The 20087-nt window shown below is 65.2% G+C and overlaps 2 protein-coding genes across 4 annotated transcripts; both read right to left on the bottom strand.

Annotated features, from left to right (window-relative positions):
- Positions 1-38: 38 nt before the first annotated feature.
- On the bottom strand, positions 39-4742 carry CCNB3 (cyclin B3). 2 transcript variants are annotated; one of them, XM_075513286.1, is made up of 12 exons: positions 4675-4742; positions 3895-4013; positions 3730-3813; positions 3431-3549; positions 2816-2897; positions 2367-2465; positions 2097-2189; positions 1708-1845; positions 1090-1248; positions 658-807; positions 349-479; positions 39-197 (listed from the first exon to the last, which is right to left on the bottom strand). In XM_075513286.1, exons 2-12 carry the CDS (start codon positions 3985-3987, stop codon positions 125-127), a joined length of 1221 nt encoding a protein of 406 aa, XP_075369401.1. In that variant the 5' UTR covers positions 3988-4013; positions 4675-4742; the 3' UTR covers positions 39-124. The 2 variants fall into 2 exon arrangements, with proteins under 2 accessions (XP_075369401.1, XP_075369402.1); XM_075513287.1 differs by having other exon boundaries at positions 1090-1245.
- A 3531-nt stretch (positions 4743-8273) lies between these two features.
- LOC142415238 (protein eva-1 homolog C-like) lies at positions 8274-19933 on the bottom strand. Of its 2 annotated transcripts, XM_075513311.1 has the most exons (8): positions 18819-19933; positions 15565-15764; positions 11487-11610; positions 11120-11272; positions 10810-10953; positions 10579-10650; positions 10109-10198; positions 8274-9404 (listed from the first exon to the last, which is right to left on the bottom strand). In XM_075513311.1, exons 1-8 carry the CDS (start codon positions 19348-19350, stop codon positions 9019-9021), a joined length of 1701 nt encoding a protein of 566 aa, XP_075369426.1. In that variant the 5' UTR covers positions 19351-19933; the 3' UTR covers positions 8274-9018. The 2 variants fall into 2 exon arrangements, with proteins under 2 accessions (XP_075369426.1, XP_075369427.1); XM_075513312.1 differs by lacking the exon at positions 10109-10198.
- Between the last annotated feature and the right edge of the window lie 154 nt (positions 19934-20087).

The raw sequence follows: 20087 nt of genomic DNA, 5'->3' as shown, positions 1-20087 counted from the left end.
AGTTCCACATTACTTCTTTTTTTCCACCCCCCCCCCCCTTCAGTTAAAATTGCTATTATTTATGTACATGGTGCTCCCTGCCAGAGAGCACCCGGCTATTTACAAGCTATTTACAGAGACAGGGCTAGCAGCTCTTCAGTATCTCCTCCAGCTTGAGCATGTCCATGGGCGTGACTTTGGCAACCTCAAAGAAGACCCTGGAAGGAACCACGTTGGCTTAGAGCTCAGCCACAGCCCTGACACACACCTAACAGGGCCCCCCAGTTACCTGCAGCACCCAAGGGTGCGTGCTGGTGGTGCCACCCTCACAGAGGGGGCAGGCACAAGGCAGAGCCCCGAGACGCTCACCTGTGTGAGTACTTGGTGCGCACGGCCTTCAGCTTGTCATGGGGCTGGTATGTGAGCAGGAAATTCAGCCTCTTCACCAGGGGATGCAGGTCCTGGGAGCGGTACCCGCTGTAGTACTCCAGCGTGGGGGTCTGCAAAGGGAGAGCAGGGCTGAGCGGGGTCCTCTAAGTAATGGTACAGCCATCAGCTTCCCTCCCCAGCCCCCTAAGCCCGAGCGTAGCCCCAGAGCATCACCCCCACACACCGGTCCATCCACTCCTGCACCGCTGCGGTGCCTCGGGGGGGACAGCAGGTTGGGCAGGCACTTACCCAGCCGCCAAGGTTCTTCATGGTGAGTGCCAGCAGCAGGCAGCTGGCAGCCAGCTTGGAGGGGCTCTCCCGAGCGTAGTCGTACTCCTGCAGGGTCATCTCGCAGAGGAAGCGGGCCAGCGTCAGCGTCTCCATGGTGGCACGGGCGCACTACAGCCAGGCAGGCGGGGAAAGGCTCAGCCTTTTGAGCAACGCTGCTCCCCCCAGCGTTTTTGGGATTGGGAGTGCTGTCCCTGGACGCAGATCCCGCACCCCCAGCCTGCCACAGAGCAGCATCCTCACCCCCCAGCCCTGGGGGGGGGGCCTGGCCAAAACCTCCTTGCTGCCAGCCGGGAGCTCAGGGCCCCGGGGATGCACATCCCCGCCCCGGGAGCCAACACAAGGGGTGCCTGGAGTCACCCTGACACCAGCCCGCCCTCCTGCTGCACCCACCTTGGCAAAGCGTCGCAGGAACCGGTAGGGGATGGGAATGTTGATGTCGAACTTGAGGGTGCTGAGGATGCTCATCTCCATGGCAATGAGCTCTTCCCGCTTGTAGGCATCATCACAGATGTAGAGGAAGTCATCCACGCACGGTGGGCACCGCTCCTGCTGGGGCACAACTGCTCAGCACCCTAATGGGTTCTCATCCTGGCAACGCTCAGGAAATCCTTCCAGTCTGCAAGGCCCTGTAAGGGCTCGTGCCCTGCCAGACCCTGGAAGGACTGTTACAGCATCCAGGAGGCCTCGCGTTGTCTACACTGCCCCAGCCCTGGGCTCTAACTCCAAGCCCTGCTTGCGTGAGGTGAACTCGGGTGTCCTGGTGGTCTCTGCGGAGCGCAGAGGAGCCAGGTCTCCACTGGCACCAGGAGACAGGATCCAGCCCACCGGGACCGCGTTCGCGGCCCTTGGGATAGGAAGGGGTAAGACGAGGACAGACACGCCGCCCCAGCAGCTCTGAGGGCAGCGGCCCGGCACCGCAGGGACCTGGTCTTCTGCGATAACCCGTGGGGACCAGAGAGGGGCAGCCCCCTCTGCCCCAGCACCCCAAGACAGCGCACGAGGAGTCACCTCAAATTTGGAAGCGATGAGGATGGCGGTGGAGCCGATGAGCTGCAGCTTGTCCCTCATGCTCACCACCTCCACCAGATAGTGGTCCACCAGCTTCACAGCCAGGTACAGCGTCTCATGGTTCAGCTCAAAGTTCTCCTGCAAGGATGCGGGCGAGGGGGTGTCAGGCAGAAGCTGGGCCCACCTGGCCCCCCTAGATTCCCTCACGTGGGCCAGAGGTGCTGCAGGGCCAGGCTCGGAGCGGGGGATGCAGGCTCACCCCCAGCCTGGGGAGGGGGAAGATCAGCTCTGCACTGGGGACAGTCGCAGGAGCCTCTGCCAGCACCCTGAGGTCCCGCACACCAAAGGCAGGGGTGGGGGCTGCCCTGCAGAAGGCCATGCCCACGTACCTGCACCTCCACCATCCAGTCCACCAGGATGGCACGCATGTCCCTGCTGATGTCTGGCTGCTTCTCCATGTAGTCGGGGAGCATGAATTTCTCCTGCCAAGGTACCAGCTGTCAGGGACTCGCTGGACACCGCCACTCTCAAATGAGCCCCCTCCTGCCCCATGCAGACCCCTACCAGGTGCTCAGAGCCTCTGGGCAGCGGGTGGCCCTGCCCACACGGTCACCCCTTCCCCGGACAGGGCTGCCACCCCCTGGCCAGGCATCACCCACCTCTCTTCCCCGCATGTATTCGAAGATCTCCTTGGCGTACTCAGCGTTGGCATAGGGGTCACCCAGCTGCTCCTTGTCTATGTCCTCCACTGCTGGTGCCTGGTGGGACGGAGGAGGCAGCGGTAAGGGGGAGGCCCCGAGCTCTGCAGGTGCCGGTCACCCCTTCAGGGCAAGGCTGCCGCACCTCCGCACCCCTTCCCCGTTCGCCCCCGTCGCCCTGCAGCCCCCACCCCACAGGAGTCTCCCACGGGAGATCTTTTGAAGGAAGAAGGTGGGGGTTTACCCCCCTCCCCAGCTTCCCGTCACACTGGCCCAAGTATCTCCGAGGGCCCAAGCGCTGCCTGGTGCCCCGGTACCACCAGCGGCAGCCCCAGACCAGCACCATCAGGATGGGACGGGGCCAGGCTGCGGGACGGGGCTCCTGCCCTCTCCTCGGAGGGCTTCAGTACCTGCGCAGGCACTGGCTCCTCTGGCACGGGATCCGCCTTGGGCTCTGCAGGAGCCTCTGTCGGGGGAGTTTTCTTCATTGACCTGGACAGGACAAGAGCACAGATCATTGCTAGGAGGAGGCCACATCTCCTGGCTGAAAGGGGTTCTTCCCTAGAGCCCCTTGGTGCTTCAGGAAGGGGCTAAGCCACCCCCGAAATATCCCCATGGACTCTTAGAATCATTTAGGTTGGAAAAGACCTTTAAGATCATCGAGTCCAACCATAAACTTAACACTGCCAAGTCCACCACTAAACCGTGTCCTTAAGTGCCACATTTACACATCTTTTAAATACCTCCAGGGACAGCGGCTCAACCATTTCCCTGGGCAGCCCGTTCCAATGCTTGATAACCCTTTTGGTAAAGAAATATTTCCTAATATCCAATCTAAACCTCCCCTGTCGCAACTTGAAGCTGTTTTATCTACTGTCTGCCCTCCCCACCTGGCTCATGATCTCCGTCGCGCGAAGGAAGCCCCCGCCACCCCTTGTTCTTCCCCGTGGGACAGGTTTGCAGGTGCTGGCCCTGCAGCGTCCCCCCTGCCCTGGTCCCTGTCCCCATCTCCCCCGGCTACTCACTTTTTCAGGTTGATCTCATTGTTCTTGGCCACCCCCAGGGCAGCATGGGCCCTCTGTGCCTTGTGTGGTGCCGCTTTCACGGCCTCCTTCTTCCCTGCCACCACCTGGTTCTTGTGGGCCTGTTTAGGCGAGAATGCGGGTATAGAGAGGTGCAGAGAGGGGAGCGAGGCGTGCCCTGCAGGGAGACCTCTCCTCCTGCTGACGGGGCGCGGGACACCCCCCACTCCGCATGCTGGAGGGGGTACACAGCCCCACTCCCGTGGGGGGCTCAGAGCCCCCAGCCCCACAGAAGCACTCACATTGGTGATGTCCCCGAACGCCGACCTCTTCTTGGGCCCGCCCTGGGGTGAGGATGGAGACCTCTTGGCCTGACAGCTCTCCTCCTGCAACAGAGGCTGTCAGAAGATGGGGGGCCAGCTGCCCCCCAGGAGCCCCCCACGCCCCTCGCCCAGCTCAGGGCTCACCTTCTCAGGGTTGGCATTCTCTGCCGCAGGGCCCACCTTGCCTGCTCGGGGCTGCTTGGTGCTCAGCATCTTGGCATTGCGTGGCAGCGGCATCCTCTCCCTCGGCCTCTACGAGCAAGCTGGGAGCAGAGCAGGGCTCGATGGGGGCGGCTGCCTGCCCCGGGACACCCTCAAGGGCGAGGGGCAGAACCGCGGGCGCCTGTCCCTGCTGGGGGGTAGCGCAGCAGGGACAGACCCAACCCCCTCCCTGGGCAAGCGGATGGAGCCCTGAGGCAAGCCCAGGGAGGGCGCAGGCCTGGCTAGGGTGCGGGAGGGCTGGCGTGCTGCTCCCAGGGGAGCGGGAGCGTGGAGCCCCGCCACCCCCACCAAGAGCAGCCTGCTGGGAGCAGGGGGAGAGCGGCGCGAGGGCTCCCACTCCCCCACCGCCCCGCAACACCGTGTGGGGAGGGGGCTCAGGGGAACCTCCGCACCCCGGGCGAGCAGGAGCCTCCAGGACAGGGGTCTCCACCCGTGCCCTCCCCCGGGGCACCGGCCTATAGCGGGGGTTACCGAGCCTGGGGGGGGGTTGGGGGGCGACACCCTCGGGTGCTGGAAGGGCTGAGCCTACAGGGGACCCCCCCCCTCGCTCCCCGGCGGGGACGGGACCCAGGACCCAGGACCCAGGACCCAGGACCCAGGACCCAGGACCCAGGACCCAGGACCCAGGACCCAGGACCCAGGACCCAGGACCCAGGACCCAGGACCCGACCCCCTCGCTCCCGCCCCGGCGGCCGCACTCACCTGCGCCGCCGCCCCGCGGCCGGCCCCGGCTCTTTTGAAAGTAGCAGCTCGGTAGCGGCGGGCCAGCACTGGCCGAGCGTCGCCCAATCAGAGCGCGGGGCGGTGCCAGGCGGCGGCCAATCGGCGAGCGGGCAGGGATGCGGTTGCTACGGGGCGGGGCGGCAGGGTTTAAAATTCAGCCCCGGCGGCCAATGGAAGGGCGGGCTTGCGGCGGGGGCGGGGCCGGCCGGCCGGAGCGGGCGGTGGTTGGTGGCACGGGTTGCCGTTTAAATGCGTCTCGCGAGGGCCGGTGGGGAGGGTGGCATGGCGGCCGGCGGGGCCGCGCTTGGTCCCCGAGGGGGAGCGGCCGCTCCTCCACCGCCCCCTGCCAGGCCCCGGTGGGACCCGGAGCTCCGGAGGAGCCGCCCCGGCTCTCCCGCCCCTTACGGGGGGGATGGAGCGACCTCCGCAGGGCTCCGGGCCCAGCGCCCCCCGCAGGGGCCTCGACCCCCGCCTGCTGCCCGCTTCCTCTGCCCGCAGGCAGGGCTGTGGGCCGGCCCCTTTGCCCCCCCCACCCCCGGCATCGGGGCTGCCCTTTCTCAGCGGGTCGGGGGTCTCTGGTTTGGGGGGCAGGGTGTGCCCTGGGCTGGCCATGCAGCTCCCGTGACCCGCTCTCACAAATGGGGGATTCGGCTGGCTTAAAGAACACCGCCAAAAGGATCGGCAAAAGTGGTTTTGGCGCGGTGTCGTAAAAGTGCAGTTTAACCAAGTTCGATGGTAAGGCCCGCTCTGTTACTGCACATTCGTCTGAAGAACGATTCAGAACCACCAAGGCAGAATCAAGTTACCAAGGCACAAATCGGGGTTACCGCGCCCAAGGTTATGCGCGATATCGGTCGCCTACCAAGGCTCCGCCGTCGGTAGCGGGTCTCTGCCTCGAGGAGCAGCCTTGAGGGCGTCCCAGCTCAAGGGGCCGTCGCCGCCGTGCGGCCAGGCTGCTTGGCTCAAAGGCGGCTCGCCCAGGTCGTCATACGGAATAAAGTGGTTGGCTCGTAGTCAAATCGCATGCGATGGGAAAGCTGTGCATGAGGCTCCTCGTACCCGCAACTTTCTTTGTTCCTTGATAAATGAGTCTTGGAAAAGCCACCCGCTTTTCATGTGTTAATCGCATGAGGGGTGTTCCAAGCTCACAGGCATCGGTGCGCACTGTGCCGCTCTGCTCCTTTGTGGGTTCTCAGGGAACAGATTGGAACCGGAGGAGTTCTCGGCCCGTTTACGCCTCGGGCCTTTACCTCCTTTGGAGCCTGAACCAAACTACTGCGAGTTTGGTTAAGGGGTCGAGCGCATCCGTCGCACCCGGCCAGGCCAGGCGTGGCACCAGCAGCCACCAGTTCATCCCTGTTGGCCGAGTTCTGAGGGCTACGGCCCGCTGCTGCAGACACAGCCTCAAACGGGGCACGAGCGGGTGCTGTTTAATACGCTGGCCAGGGCGAAAGCCCCTTGCCCCAAAAAACCCTTGCGGCATGGCTGGGGGAAAGGGTCTGTCCCGGTAGCCTCCTCCCCTGCCCTGTGCACCCGCCGTGCAGAGGCCCCTTCCCCTCCCCGGCTCCTGAGGGCTTTTAGCACTGTGCCAGGCTTCAGGCTCGGAGGACCCCCCAGTGGAGGTAAGCTTGGCAGAGCTCAGCACTGCAGCAGAGGAGAGCTTCCCCCAGCCAGCAGATTCCCAGCAAAACCACCCAGATTCCTAAGTTTACCTCAAGGAAATCCTTTGGGATAATCCCACGCCCATGTGCTGCTGTTGCCGCTGGAGCTGATGAACCCCGTGCTAGGGAAACATCCCAGTGCCAGCTTCTGAGGGGACTTAAGCCTGCTTGTCCAGGGGCCGTGCGGGCAGGATCGGTCCTTTCTCCTTGCTGACACGCAGGGTGGCTCGGGCCGCATACGGGCAGCTCTGCCACTTCTCTAGCACAGAGACCTGGGGCCACTGACAGCAGGAGCAGCAGAACGGCTTTGGGGTGCGGCACGGCTGCGGCCAAGGGGTGCTCGCAGGGCCGGTGGGGGTTTAAACCTGTGTCCCACAGATCTGGGGTACCTTCAGTCCCCAAAACCGGTCCGGGCTGCTGTGGCTCCAGCCAGTCTTCTTTCCTCCTCAGCCACTTGTCCTCTCCAGCCCTAGCTCCCCGTGCCGCCGCTGCTGTCCCTGGCCTGGGAGCTCCCTGAGGTTCGCTCGCTGGTGGTCCGGGATCCTTGTGGGATCCAGGTGTCTGCCTCTGCTTGCGCATGTTGGGGCAGCGCACGCTCCAGCCAAAAATACGAGTCAGGTGCATACTCGCCAGGCAGAGCTGGGACACATCCCTCCACCGATGGAAACACGACGCATCAGCCTGTGGGATAAGATCCCCAGCCAAAAACCCCCGTCCAAGTCTGCCTGCAGCTCTGCGGGAGCTTGGGTGAGCTGCCCGCTTTGGGATGGGTCCGCGTCTGCCCATCCTGCCCAGGCTTGGCAGGGGGAAGCCGGCTTTTCCAGTCCCCACGGCGCTGCCGTGCTGGCGCTGCCGGGAGGCTCTCGGGCAGTGCGGCCCCGCTGCAGGGGTGCGGCTCACACCGCACACGCTGAAATCCCACCCGGCCGTCGGGGGGTACTGGAGGAATGATGGGGGGAGCAAGAAGCGGACCCTGCCAGGTGAGCGCCGTGGGTCTGCAGCAGGAGCTGTGCCAGCTGTCCAAGCAAGGAGGCAAGTCTGTGGTCTCAGTCCTGCCCGTCATCTGAGGATGCTGGGGGCCGGGTTGAGGTGAGAGTCCCCCAAACTCTCCTTGGGCTCTGGCATCCCTCAGCAAGCCCCCAAATCAGGAAGGATGCCAGTCCTTGCCCCCCTCATTGCGGCAGGAGCACAAGGCTGCTGCATTGCCATGGCACTCGGCTCCACGCCGGGAGAGCATCCACCGCCGAGCACGGCGCGGCTCTGGCCGCAGAGCTGGGGCCAGCGCCTCCCTGGCCCCCGGCAGACCACCAATGCCAGCAGCTGGGTTAAGGGGTGCACTGATGCCCCCCACAGACCTCTCTTGCTGCACCCAGCCCAGGCACTTCATGTGCGGTGGTAGACAGAAAAATAGAGCCCGCTACGAGCATCGGTGCCTGGAGCGTCCCTGTCATGAGAAGATCTGGGTCACTGCTTCCATCCAGCCCCTTCTCTCAGCACTACAGAGCCTGCACTGCCTTTCGGAGCTGGAGCAGCGCCAGCCCCAGCCCCAGCCCAGCTCCCTGGCACCGTGGGGCTGCTGAGAAGCCCTTCTGGATGGCATCTGGGGACGTTTGCTCCAGGATTGCTTACCAGACAGAGAGCCTCAGGCTCAAGAGAAGGAGCAAGGACAGGGAAGCGTCATTCATGGGATCCACATGGACTGCTTTTCCCCCATTTCCCTTCCCCAGGCTAAAACCTTATCCTTTCCCATGCTAAAACAGGCCCAACTTGTTGCTCCCCATGGCCCAGCGCCAGAAACACCGGCGGGAGGCAAGAAGCTGATCCGCACAGGGAGGGCCGAGATTCCCGGCTTCCTTTTCCTCCGTTTTCACTATTAACGGCAGAGGTCAGGGAGGGATGTTGTGTCTACGAGCCGTTGCATTTATTTACTGGAAAAAGCCCCAGCAAGTTAACCGCAGGGCTCTCCTGCCAGCGGGGGACGCAGGGAAGGAAAGCACAGAGCAACGCAGGGTGACAGAGCTCCCGAACGCCCGCAGGGAGGCGAGGCCAGCGCCGTGCCAAGCTGCTGGCGGCCCCAGCCCCGGGGCGCAGCTCCCCTGGGGTACCGGGGCGCAAGGCACGCGGCCTGGTAGGGCCGTGGCGGGTGACGCTCACGGCGCTCTCCCACCTGCTCCGCCTGCATCCTCCCTGCGTCCTGGCTGTTTCTGCGTCTCCGCCACCGGCACGCTGCCCGAGCGCTGGGGGGTGGTTGCAGCACCAGGGGTGGAAGCCAGCACCCAAGAAGAAACAGGAGCAGACAGCCTGGAAAGGCTCGGGGTGGGCTCGGCGCGGCTGAGCAGGGTTAAGTACTAGAGCCAGCCGATGTGAGCTCAGAATGGGGAGGTTAGCTTAGGGTTAGCAGCGTGTTTGTGGCAAAGGAGCCGGCAGCCCCACGAGCCGTCCCGCAGCCCCTCATCACACCCAGGGACCGCATCTTACCCCCGGGTTAGAGGTTTCCAGGCTGGTGGAGCAGTGGGTTGGTGGCCACAGCGGGGCTGCTGTGGCCCTGCTGCCACTCGGGATGCCCACTCACCCCGAGTAGCCCAAACTCTTGTGTCTCTCCAATGCTGGATCCCACTTAGCCTCCGCTCCCCGCTGCTCTCTGGCCATTTTCTTCCAATTCTTATTTGGTGGCTGATTTGATCTTGTGGATGGCGTATGGGCTTGACTCCTTGGGCATCCAGATCTCCTCCCCGCCACGGCCCTGGTGCTCTGCCGCTCCCTCCATAGCTGCCGTCAGCTCAGGGCCGAAGATGCTGTCAGTGGCGCGGTAGGTGCGGGTGAGGCGGCGGAAGGAGGAGTCCGAGGAGCTGTCATCGGGAAGGTCTTCATCCTGCTCGTCCCGCAGCTTGGTCCTGTGCAGCTCCGAGCTGCTCCCCAGCTCCGGGTCTTTGAGAGCCTCCCCCACCTCCTGGAGGAAGGTCGTTTTGGGGCTGACGATGCACAGCAGGAGCATGAGGCCTCCCGAGACCCCGCAAAGAAAGTAGAGGCCAACTTTCTCTGGGACACCTGGGGAGCGAAGAGCAGAGACACCAGGGTACAAACCGCCTCCGCAGCCTGCGGGGTACCAGCGCCTGGAAAACCCCCTCTGCCGGGCACACGGGAGGAAGAGGAGGGGAGCAGGGATGGCCTCAGCACCCAGGCTGCAGGGGCAGGACAGACCCGGCCCCAGTGATCGTGGGAGCGTCACCCAGAGCCTCATCAGCACCACCAGTGTCCTGAAATGCCCCTTTCCCCATAGGAAACCCCCGTTGGGATGCCGGGTAGGCAGCACGGTGGGAGGAATCATCTCACCAGGGACTTAAATGAGTAATTTCCCCTGGCAAGGGAAATTTTTGCCCGCAGAGAGGTGCTCTCCATCAGTGCCCCTGCAGACAGGGCAGGAAGGAAGGAGATCCAGCGGGTAACTCAGCCCGTCGGAGAAGGAAGGTCTGCAGGCAGGACCGCAGCAGCACTGCGACCGCCGATGCTGCGGGACCTCGGGGCTTGTTCAACTTGCGAGCTCCCGCCCTACGTGGCCTTCCCCAAACTCCGCGTGGGCGCTTGGTGCCCTCCTCCCTCGCATGGCTGCCAACCCTTCCGCAGGGGTCTGGGGTCTGGCTGCCTCTGAGCCGAGCCCCGGGCGGAGCGGGGGCCATCATGGGACCTGAGCCACCCTCCCAAGCCCGTCCCACTCCCCTGGGTGCTGCGTGAGAGCCGGGGAGGGCACGTACCCCAAAGGTGGGCAAAAGCTGCCAGGGAGCTAGTAAAAATCATCCGGTCTTCCCGGAGCCTGGAGAACCTGGGCCCTTTGTACCAGCCACCTGCAGCGAACAAGGGGACGCGGGCTGAGACACGAGGTGCTCCCCGGCTCCCCGCTGCCCGGCTGCCTGCCCTACCTGCCTCCTTCCCCACGCCACGCTCCTTCCTTCCTGCACAACCGCTCCCCTGCCCACAGGGATGCTCCCCTGCGGGTCCTCCTCTCCCCTGCTCCCGGCAGACCGCATCTCTCCAGCCCCTCAGACATGGGCACTGACCGATGGGTGGCTTCAGCCACAGGACAGCGGTGCTGGGATGCATGGAGCTGCAGGGCTCGTGCCAGCGGTGGGCACCACAGACACAGACAGGCCATAGAAGGGGTGGTTCACCCAGGCGCGGACACGATGCCGCACCGCTTTTGGCGTAGCCTCCCCCCCCACGTTACCGTGCATGTAGTCCGAGAGCAGGAAGGGGTCCGAGGTGTCAGGGCCCACCTCCTCCAGCAGCTGCTTGGGCACTGCAAGGAGAGCACACACGGAGCATCACCACCCTGCTCATCCCCAGCAGCCCCCGGCCTCCCCAGGGAGCCCCGCGCCCCGGCCTGCATGGCACGGGGGGGCACAGCAGGGGCTCAGCCAGTGGCCCCCACGCCCCCAGCCCCGCGGGTGGCTCTCACCGCAGGTGTAGGACACTCGCAGCTGTTTCTTCATGCCGGGGAGGCACGGGTCCCCGAAGGTGGCCCGGTCGGCAGCCACGGTGCAGTTCCCCTTTCGGTGGCACTTCTTGGAGACCCTCCGCAGGGCGTCGGGAGCCAAGCACTCTGCAAAGACATGGGGCATGGACCCGCAGGCAGACCTGCCCGCCCCTGCCCGCCGCGCACCAGCCAGCTGGGGCCAAGGGGCACAGGCACAGCCCGATGGCATTCGTGTGCCGTGCTCTCTGCACGGCTCCTGGCCCCATTTCTGGCTCAAACCGTTCGGGCGTACCTATATGGGGTCCCCCAGCGTTCAGGGCATCGCACTCTGGTTTGCCCCGCAGGAATCGTCCGTAATTTGCAGAATAGATGGCCAGGATGGACTTTGGTCGGCACTGCAGCCTCAGCTTGTCGTTCTCGCACACAGTCTTGACCCGATGGTTCCCTGGGGAGTGACAGTGCAGAACGTCCCAACGCATCCCGAATCCCCTGCAGCCCCCTCCTGCCTTAGCCCAGCCAAGGGTCTGAGAGCTGCCAAGGCAGGGCCGGAGAGGGCTGCGAGATACAGGGGCGGCTCGGCTCCCCTCTCTGCCCCCTTCCCAGCAGCCGAGGCCAGGGAAGAGCCCCCGCAGCGCTGCCCAGACCCCGTTCCACCTCACCTGGCCGGCACTTGTAGGAAGCGATGAGGTACTTGTGTGTCCCAGGGCACGGGTCCGGCCCAAAGACCTGGCTGTGCACCGAGAACTGGCACCACTGCTGGTCCTGGCACTCAGCCAGCAGCTTCTGGAGAGCAAAGCGGGGCAGGCGTGAAGGTGGGTGAGAAGTCCTGAGGCTGTTCTCGCCTGCTCTCCCTCGGTGCCATCACCAGGCTCAGGGACACGGCCTCTCATCCCACAGAGGTGTCCTATGGCTGCTCGTGCCCCCTCCCCGTCCCCTCCCCGACGCAGTCACCCTGCTTCATGTGTCAGTTCCCGAATCAGTTCCTCCCCTGCACCCACACAGAGCTGCGTGCCAGCACAGGTCTGCCAGCGCCTGTGCTGGCACGCACACCAGCACCGCACCACGCTGTGCGTGTGCAACACCCGTGCAGGCACGCACGCTAACACAGCCCCGTGCAACACCCATGTAGGCACGGACACTGACATGGCTCTGTGCAACAGCCATGCATGCGTGCACATTCACATGGCCCGGTGCAACACCCGTGCAGGCGTGCACACGGACACAGCTCCGTGCAACACCCGTGCAGGCGTGCACACTGACATGACTCTGTGCAACACCCGTGCAGGCGTGCACACCGACACAGCTCCGTGCAACACCCGTGCAGGTGTGCACACTGACATGACTCTGTGCAACACCCGTGCAGGCGTGCACACCGACACAGCTCCGTGCAACACCCGTGCAGGCGTGCACACTGACATGACTCTGTGCAACACCCGTGCAGGCGTGCACATGGACACAGCTCCGTGCAACACCCGTGCAGGCGTGCACACTGACATGACTCTGTGCAACACCCGTGCAGGCGTGCACATGGACACAGCTCCGTGCAACACCCGTGCAGGCGTGCACACTGACATGACTCTGTGCAACACCCGTGCAGGTGTGCACACCGACACAGCTCCGTGCAACACCCGTGCAGGCGTGCACACTGACATGACTCCGTGCAACACCCGTGCAGGCGTGCACACCGACACAGCTCCGTGCAACACCCGTGCAGGCGTGCACACTGACATGACTCCGTGCAACACATGTGCAGGCGTGCACACCGACACAGCTCCGTGCAACACCCGTGCAGGCGTGCACACTGACATGACTCCGTGCAACACCCGTGCAGGCGTGCACACTGGCATGACTCCGTGCAACACCCGTGCAGGCGTGCACATGGACACAGCTCCGTGCAACACCCGTGCAGGCGTGCACACCGACACAGCTCCGTGCAACACCCGTGCAGGCGTGCACACTGACATGACTCCGTGCAACACATGTGCAGGCGTGCACACCGACACAGCTCCGTGCAACACCCGTGCAGGCGTGCACACTGGCATGACTCCGTGCAACACCCGTGCAGGCGTGCACACCGACACAGCTCCGTGCAACACCCGTGCAGGCGTGCACACTGGCATGACTCTGTGCAACACCCGTGCAGGCGTGCACACTGGCATGACGCCCTGCAACCCCCGTGCACTCACGCCCACGCCCACGCCCGCGGCCGCAGGGCTCCGTGCAATGCACAGGCGCGGCCACAAGATGGGGCCGAGGGCTCGCAGCCCTGGGCTGCCCGGGCAGCGGCCCGGCCGGGGACCGCGGTGGCCCTCGCTGCCGCCCGCTGTCCCCGCCCGCCCCCGCGCCCCGAAGGCGACGCTGCCAAAGGCGCGGCGTGGCCGAGCCGGGCCCGCGGCTCCGGCAGGGATCTCCGGGCAGCCGGGGCTCGGCCGCCCGTGGGGCTGCGGCCCCCGGCCCCCCGCATCCGGGCTGCGAGCCCCGGCGGCAGCAAACCGGCAGCCTGAGCGGGGGCTGCTGGCCGTGGCGGGGAGCGGGGCCCCGGCGTGTTCCGACCCCGCGGCCGCCCCTCTGGGACGTTGCCCTGCGACGCGGGCCCTGCGGTCCCACCACCTGAGTCGATGGAGCCCCTCTTCGTCTCTCCTTCCCCTCCGCTGTCCCTGTCCCCCCCAGCCCGGCACAGGACTGAGCCTCCTCTTGCTCTTCACTGGCTGCCAGAAGTGAACTTCGAGGAGGAGATGCAGTTAATCTCTGTCTCCGGGTTTGGCCTAAACAGAGCTGAGCCTCAGCAGCAGCCTTGCTCTCTGCTCTCCAGACGTCCCTTCTCCTCCGACAGCAGCCTCCAGGCAGCGGGGAAGCCAGCCCCGTCCGATCACGGTCCCCCGGGTGCAGTGGCTCCATCTCACTGCAAGCCTGAGCTGCACAGATCCCGCTCACAGACCTGCCCTTTGGTCTCCAAACGTCTGTGCCGGGCCGTATCCTCCGTCCTGCGCTTGACACGCAAGCCCTGGGGACCCTGACCTGTGTTTGCAGGGTGGTTTGCGGAGCTGGCTTGGTGCCATCCCAGCGTGGTCCAGCTCCACGCTCGCAGAGCTCCTGGACATGCGGGATGCCAGGAAGGGATCTGCGGCTGGAGCAGGACCAGGCAGCAAAGCCTCGCGAACTCCCAGAGCAGGGAACTGTCTCCTCAGCTCTTGTTCCTCTTCTCCAGCTCCATGTTCCCCTTCATCGCAGCTGGGTTTGCTGCGGTTTTGCCCCAGCCCTAGCAAGGAGCTGGAACAGGAATAGAAAAGTAGCACATGAAACACTGTCCCCATCGAGGGACCCTCCTGCCGGCCCCCGCCACGTGTCCCGGCTGCCCTGGGTTTGTCAGAGCCCTGTGAACAGGAGGGAGAAGCGGGTACGGTTCGGGTGTGCTGTGTCTGGCACGGCACGGCGTGTTTCCCATCTCACCGCTCTCCTGCAGCCAGTGGGTGCAGCGTCCCCCCGGCCACGGGCAGAGCTTAATCCCTGGTCCAGGGACTTGCAGCCGGGGCCGAGGAGCGTTGCCTGGCCGCGCAGGGCTCCGGAAAAGGCAGCGACCAGGCTCCTGTGACTACAAGGCCAGCTCCAGCCCCAGGCGCTCCTGCGGGAGGAGGGGGTCATGGGCGAGCACAGCCCCCGGGAGATGGGCTTCCAGCGTTCAGCCAAGGTTGAAGTTGCTAAGAACCGGAGGATTTTGGCTGGCAAAGGACACGCGCTCGGGGCTTTGCAGAATGAGTGTTATTGCTCTCCGTGCTGCCTCCCAGGTGACTGCTATGGTGCCTGGACTGGGCTGCTGCCAGCTGCGAGAGCCAGTCTGGTCCAAGGCATCCAAAGGCCACAGATGCTGAGGCCAGCCCTGCTGGCATGGAGAGCCAGAAGCCAGGGTAAAGCTGCAGGACGCCAAGGGATGGCATCCCTCCCAGCTCCTCTCTGCCCCATTCCTCAAGCTGCTGCTGATATCTCATGTGGGGGGGCCGGTGGAGGGCCGATACCCTCACAGGCACAGGGTTTTCCCCCAAACACAAAGAGGAATCGAGGACAGCCGCAGCACGGAGCAAGTTGTGGGGCTTTTGGAGCAGCGCAGTGAGCGCTTCCTCCAGCCCGGCATCAGCTTTGGAGAGGTCCCTTCCCTTCTGCCAGCCCTGCCTTCCTCCCCTCTCCCTGCGCTGGCTACTGCAATCAGCAGACCCTCTTTTGGGCTTGCTTCGTTACTTCTCTTCTTGGGAGCTGCCAGCACGGATGGGTGCTTCTTCTGTCTGGGGAAGAGCTGAGCTCTGCTAACCCCAGGGGATGCACCTGCAGGGCTGAGCGCAGCATCCCTTGTGGGCCCCTGCCCCCCTTCCTGCGCCTGGCACCCCGGCTGCTGCACCACCCCTCTCCTGGGACCCAGCCCCACTGCCAGGCCTTTCCCTGAGCCTGCTGCGTCCTGCGGGATCACTCCAAAAGCCAGCTCAGGACGCAGCAATGCCTCCTGCCAGGCCCCTCTGGCAGGGCTGACCCACCCTGGCACCCACCGCAGGAGCCTCGTCCACCCTTTTCTCCTGAAAACGCTCCAGGAAAAGGACCCCAAGGGTTAATCGTGATGCTGATGGCAGCAGCCTCCCTTGGGGCACGGGGAGGCTGCGCTGCCTGCAGCCACCCAGCCCAAGCAGGCAGCCCAGTGACCTGGGGAAGGAGGGGTGTGCAGCCTGGTCCCTTGGGACCCCCTGCCCTTACCAGGTGGGCGGTGGCGGACGTGCACTCGGTGCTCTCCTGGGAAGCATTGCCAGGGCTGGGGCAGAGGTTGGGGCTGGGTACGCGACGCCCGTAGAAGGCGCCGAGGATGCTGATGGTGGTCTTGCGAGGGCAGACGATGAGAAGCTGCTCCCCGTCGCAGGTGTGGGTGGTGTGGTTCCTCAGCACCTTGTGCAGGTACCCTGGAAGGGGAGAGCACGGGCAGCGTTGGCCGGAGGAGACACCGGGGCCATGGTGGTGGCGGTGCTTGGGCTCCTGACAGCCGGTGGCAGGGAGGACGTCCTGAGCTGGGGCACTTATGGAGCAAACAGGACCAGAGTGGGGCTGCGGCAGAGAAGGCGGGCTCGCAGCAAATCTTACATCCAGCATTGCAGCCAAGAAGCTGGAAAGCAGCATGGAGTAGCCGAGCGTGGGAAGTGAAAGCTGGAGGCAGGACAACAGGTCAGAAAAAACATGTACGGAAGAATCCCATGAGGAGTAGTCAAGGGTTTAGAGAAAATCAGGATTGTTATGGAGACATGGGGAGGAGAGAGCAAGGATGAGCCGGAGATGGTCACCCAGAGATGATCACCGGAGTCAGGGAGAGGAGGATGCCTTCTGTCACACGATGCCGAGCCGTGAGCTGGAGGAGAGAAGAGTCCAGCAGCTGCTGCGAGCTCCCGCAGTTGGCCGGGTCGGTACGGACGGGCGTGAGCCACCAAGTCACCACCTGAGCCCAGCTGACCCTGGGTCTCTCTGCCGGAGAAGCCCAGCACATCAGTGCGAGCCATTCCCAGCCCGCGGCCTTTCCGATGGGCACTGGCCCTTCGCTCCCTGAATTCCCGGTGCAGGGTACTTATCTCTTTTAATCCTGCCTAGCTTGCGTGCCAAACCACTTACCCTGTTGTTTTCCCTGCAAGGGACAGTGAGGTGGGGCTGTCCTGCCCAGCCTTTAAGGGGGTTTAACAGGCGGCTATCAGCTTGGCTGGTGTCAGCTGTGCTGGGTGCTGGCTGTGCGAGGAAGCTGTTGTAATAAAAGCTCTGGAAGCTGCCAGGGCTGCTCTGAGCAGGCACCGGTTGCTGGAGGAGGGTGAGGAAGCAGGAAAAACTGACAGAATATTATGTGTAGGGCCCTGGACGGAGCAGTTTGCATCACGCCTTTGAATAAAACAAAAGCAAAGGGGAAGCACCATTTTGAGGCTGGGAGGTGGGGACGGGGCAACCTGGTACCTGCCAGGCCGGACTCTGGGCTGCTGGGTGGGTCGCAGACCCCGAGCCCCAGCTGTGGGGTCCTTGGAGGGACTCGCACCCCAGCCGCAGCCCCGTGCTGGGGTCCAGGGCAGGACACGCGCCCTGTCCTCCAGCCTGCAGCGTGTCAAACTCCCCCAGACCGTTACAAGAAGGTGGGAGCACTGGCTCCCAGCCCCGCGCTTCTCCCTCCGTCCCTGTCCCTCCGCAAGCCGGTGCCAGGCTCAGCTGCACAAAGGGCCCCTTTCACCTTCCCTGCTGCCGCTAACCCTTTGGCACCCGTGGCCAGCATCCCTCCCCGGGAGACGTCAGTGGACGGGGCTGGGAGCTGACCCCGCTCGGCGTTAATCTTTCCCTTCGACACGGGCAGCTGCTGGCATTTCTCCTTGCGAGCCTGGGACGAGCGAGTGGGAGGGCCACAGCCTTGTGCAAGAGAGCCCTTGCTCGCTCCTCTGCGCGCTGGAGGAGAGAGGAAAGAAGAGGCGGAGGAGGGTGGATGGGAGCCCGCGAGCTGTTCTAGCCAGGACAAATCTCCCGTGAGATGCAAGGATGCTCCTTGGAGGACACAGAGCTGGGTCAGCCCCTCGGGGTGCAGTGCCCACAAAGAGGGGGGCAGGACAAGCCCCGTCCTGCCCCTCTCCTCCAGTCGCCCCATATCACGGGACGCTGGGGGCCATGAGGGGCATGGGACCCTGCCCGGGCTGCCGGCCCCCATCTCCTTCCTCTGCATCCCCTGCGGCAGCAGCCAGGCTCTTGTGCGGGCTCCAAAGCCGCCCGGGACTCGACTTCTGCCCAGCACCAACTCCAAGCCCGCCTGCCCATCCCCAAGACGGCGGGCAGTGGAGCTGCCCAAACCCCCTGCTGCCGGGCCAGCCCTGGGCACAGGGGGCTGAGCCAAATCCTGGGGATGGTGAGGGACACGGGGGAGGAATGGGGGAGAAATGGGTTTCCCCAAATCCAGCCTGCCTTGCAGCAGGCCCCCTCCTCTGCTGCCGTGCCGGCCGGCAGCGCCAGCGGTCTGCATTGTAAAACCGAGGCTCAAACAGCACCACAGGGACAGAGCTTTCTCCGTCGCACCATTTTGGGACGGCGAGCAAGCGCAAAGATGGTTTGGTTTTGGGGTGAAACCATGGCAAGGAGGCTGCAGGCAGATTTTGCGAGTGATTCCGGTCGCCTGCCGGTGCTGCTGACTCAGTCCCTGATGTTGCGGTTGTGCAGTGAGCTCTGCCCAGATGAAATCACATCCTCTCCGCCGCAGCCCGCCCCGCTGCGCTCGGCGGCATCGTGCCGGGCTCCCGCGCCGCCTAGGCCCGGCAGAGCGGAGCGGAAGGTGTGCGTGGCCGTTTCTAGAAGATCCCCCAGAGGAACGGCAGCCCCCGGGCGCCCGGCCTGCCTGCACCCGTCCTGACTGTCCCAAGCGCTGGGGCACAAGGGATCCCAAATTTCTGCTTCAGCTACGTCTATAAGGCTCACTGGCACTGCGCCCGGGGAGGGGGTCTGGCCTCGCTCGGCCTGGGGGCAGCGCGCCCTGCAGCCCCCCTGCTCACGGGTGCCTCTGGCCAGGGCGCGCGCAGGCCTTCAGCCCACCTCTTCCCTCGCCTTCTCAGAGCAGCAAAGGCCGCGGGGGAGCCCTGGGCGCTCCAGGAGCCTTCGGCTCCGAGGGCGTGAGCGTCACGGCCAGGGGGGTCTCAGGAAAGCTCAGGGACCGTCTTAAGATTTGGATTTTCGCATTTCTGCCTCCAAACTGTCCGAGGGAGCGCAGCAGCAGCGGGGGGAGCCGCCCCCTCGCTCACACCGAGGCTGCGGGACGTGCGTGGGGTGTTTTCAGATCCCAGCCCTGCCACGGGGACGAAAAGAAACGCCCCAGTTTTTGTGGCGAACTCCCTCTGGCCCGCACTGGTTTGCGCCTTGCCTGTCCCTGCCCCACCAACCCGGCTGTCGCTTTGCCCTCCCCTCACACCGCCGCGGTCCCCGGCATCCCTCGTCCCCCTGCCCGCGCCCCGACTCACCGGAGAGCTCCGGGCTGGCCTCGAGCCCCACGGCCATGCAGAGGAGGACCAGGGCCGCTGCCGGCCCCACCGGCCCGGCCATGGCGCAACTGCTGCCGGCTCCGCTGCGTCCCGCCGGCAGCCTCTGCCGGCCCGGTCCTTGGCAGCGGCTGGCGCCGGGGCTGGCAGCGCGCGGGGACAATGGCTCGCTTCTCTGCCCTGCCAAGGCGCCGGGGCTGGGCGGGCGCCCGCGTGCCCGCTCTTTGTGTGCTGCCCAGGGCCAGGGGCTGCTCTGGGCAGCTGGGACGCTGCGGGCACAGGGACACCTCCCACGGGGGGGGAGGGACGTGCTTCCAAAGGCACTCCGTGGCGGGTGAGCGGGTGCTGTGCCTTGGCATCGCTGTTGCTGGCGGAGAAACCGGCAGCCCCTTCCCTCCCGCCTCCGTTCCCCCGAGCAGAGGGACGGGGCTTGGCGAGGTTTCCAACGTGCCCCTGGCTTTCTCACGGCCACGGTGAGGCAGAAATCCGGATACACGTGTGCCGTAATCTCCATCTCGGCAAATGTCCGGCCATTCACCGTTTGAGGAGGAAGGGCAGGGCTGCCTGCGCTGCCTCCCAAGGCGGCTGGTCCTGCAGAAAAGGCAAATGCCCTCCCTGCACCAAACACCGCGGGCAGGGACCTCTGTGCTGCCCTTCTGCCCCCGCGGCCTCCGCAGGGCCGGACACCGGGTGCTCCAACGCGGCGCCAGGAGGGCACCGTGCCATCGCCGTGCCCCCCGCCCCGCGGCAGTTCGGCCCCTGCCCGCTGCTTCGGCTGGCGGCGTGGAGGGAGACGCAGGGCGCAGAGCCGCTCGCTCTGGCCCCGGCTGAGGTCGGCAGGGAAGGCGGCAGCCGGCAGTGCCAGGAGCCGGCGGGGCTCCCCGCAGGCCCAGCGTCACTCGGGGAGGGGCAGCGGGGGGGGCCGGGGCGGCAGCAGGGACCGGCACACGACACCGGGGGTCCGCAGCGGGAGCTGGGCGGGGGGAGCGAGACGGGCGCCGAGCTCGTGCTGAGGGTGCTGCCGTGGCCCCGCTTGGTGCTCACGATGCCGTTAATTCATTCCTCTCGCTTATGGGAACATTAGGCAGAGTTTCCTGTCCCGTCGGGTGGAGTTTCAAGCTCTCCAAGAGCTTTGATGGGGCAGAAAGAAAAACGTCCCCCCCAGCCCCGCCTGTGCAGCCGCCAGCGTAAGCACGGCGCTGGTAAGCACGGCGCTGGTAAGCACGGCGCTGGGCTGTGCAGCAGTGCCCA

Source organism: Mycteria americana, chromosome 10 (genome assembly GCF_035582795.1).
Source record: "Mycteria americana isolate JAX WOST 10 ecotype Jacksonville Zoo and Gardens chromosome 10, USCA_MyAme_1.0, whole genome shotgun sequence".
Lineage (NCBI taxonomy): Eukaryota > Metazoa > Chordata > Aves > Ciconiiformes > Ciconiidae > Mycteria > Mycteria americana.
This window is presented reverse-complemented; position numbering and strand designations above follow the sequence as displayed.

What these genes read in the sequence shown, in the direction of transcription:
- CCNB3 (XM_075513286.1), bottom strand. Translation starts at nt 3,987, where the DNA reads ATGCCGCTGCCACGCAATGCCAAGATGCTGAGCACCAAGCAGCCCCGA. An exon ending in AATACATGCGGGGAAGAGAG is followed by an intron (nt 2,190 to 2,366) that starts GTGGGTGATGCC and finishes GTACCTTGGCAG; the next exon opens with GAGAAATTCATGCTCCCCGA. An exon ending in CGCACCAAGTACTCACACAG is followed by an intron (nt 198 to 348) that starts GTGAGCGTCTCG and finishes GGTTCCTTCCAG; the next exon opens with GGTCTTCTTTGAGGTTGCCA.
- LOC142415238 (XM_075513311.1), bottom strand. Translation starts at nt 19,350, where the DNA reads ATGGAGATTACGGCACACGTGTATCCGGATTTCTGCCTCACCGTGGCC. An exon ending in TTCCTACAAGTGCCGGCCAG is followed by an intron (nt 11,273 to 11,486) that starts GTGAGGTGGAAC and finishes GTCACTCCCCAG; the next exon opens with GGAACCATCGGGTCAAGACT. An exon ending in GCGAGTGTCCTACACCTGCG is followed by an intron (nt 10,651 to 10,809) that starts GTGAGAGCCACC and finishes CTCTCCTTGCAG; the next exon opens with TGCCCAAGCAGCTGCTGGAG.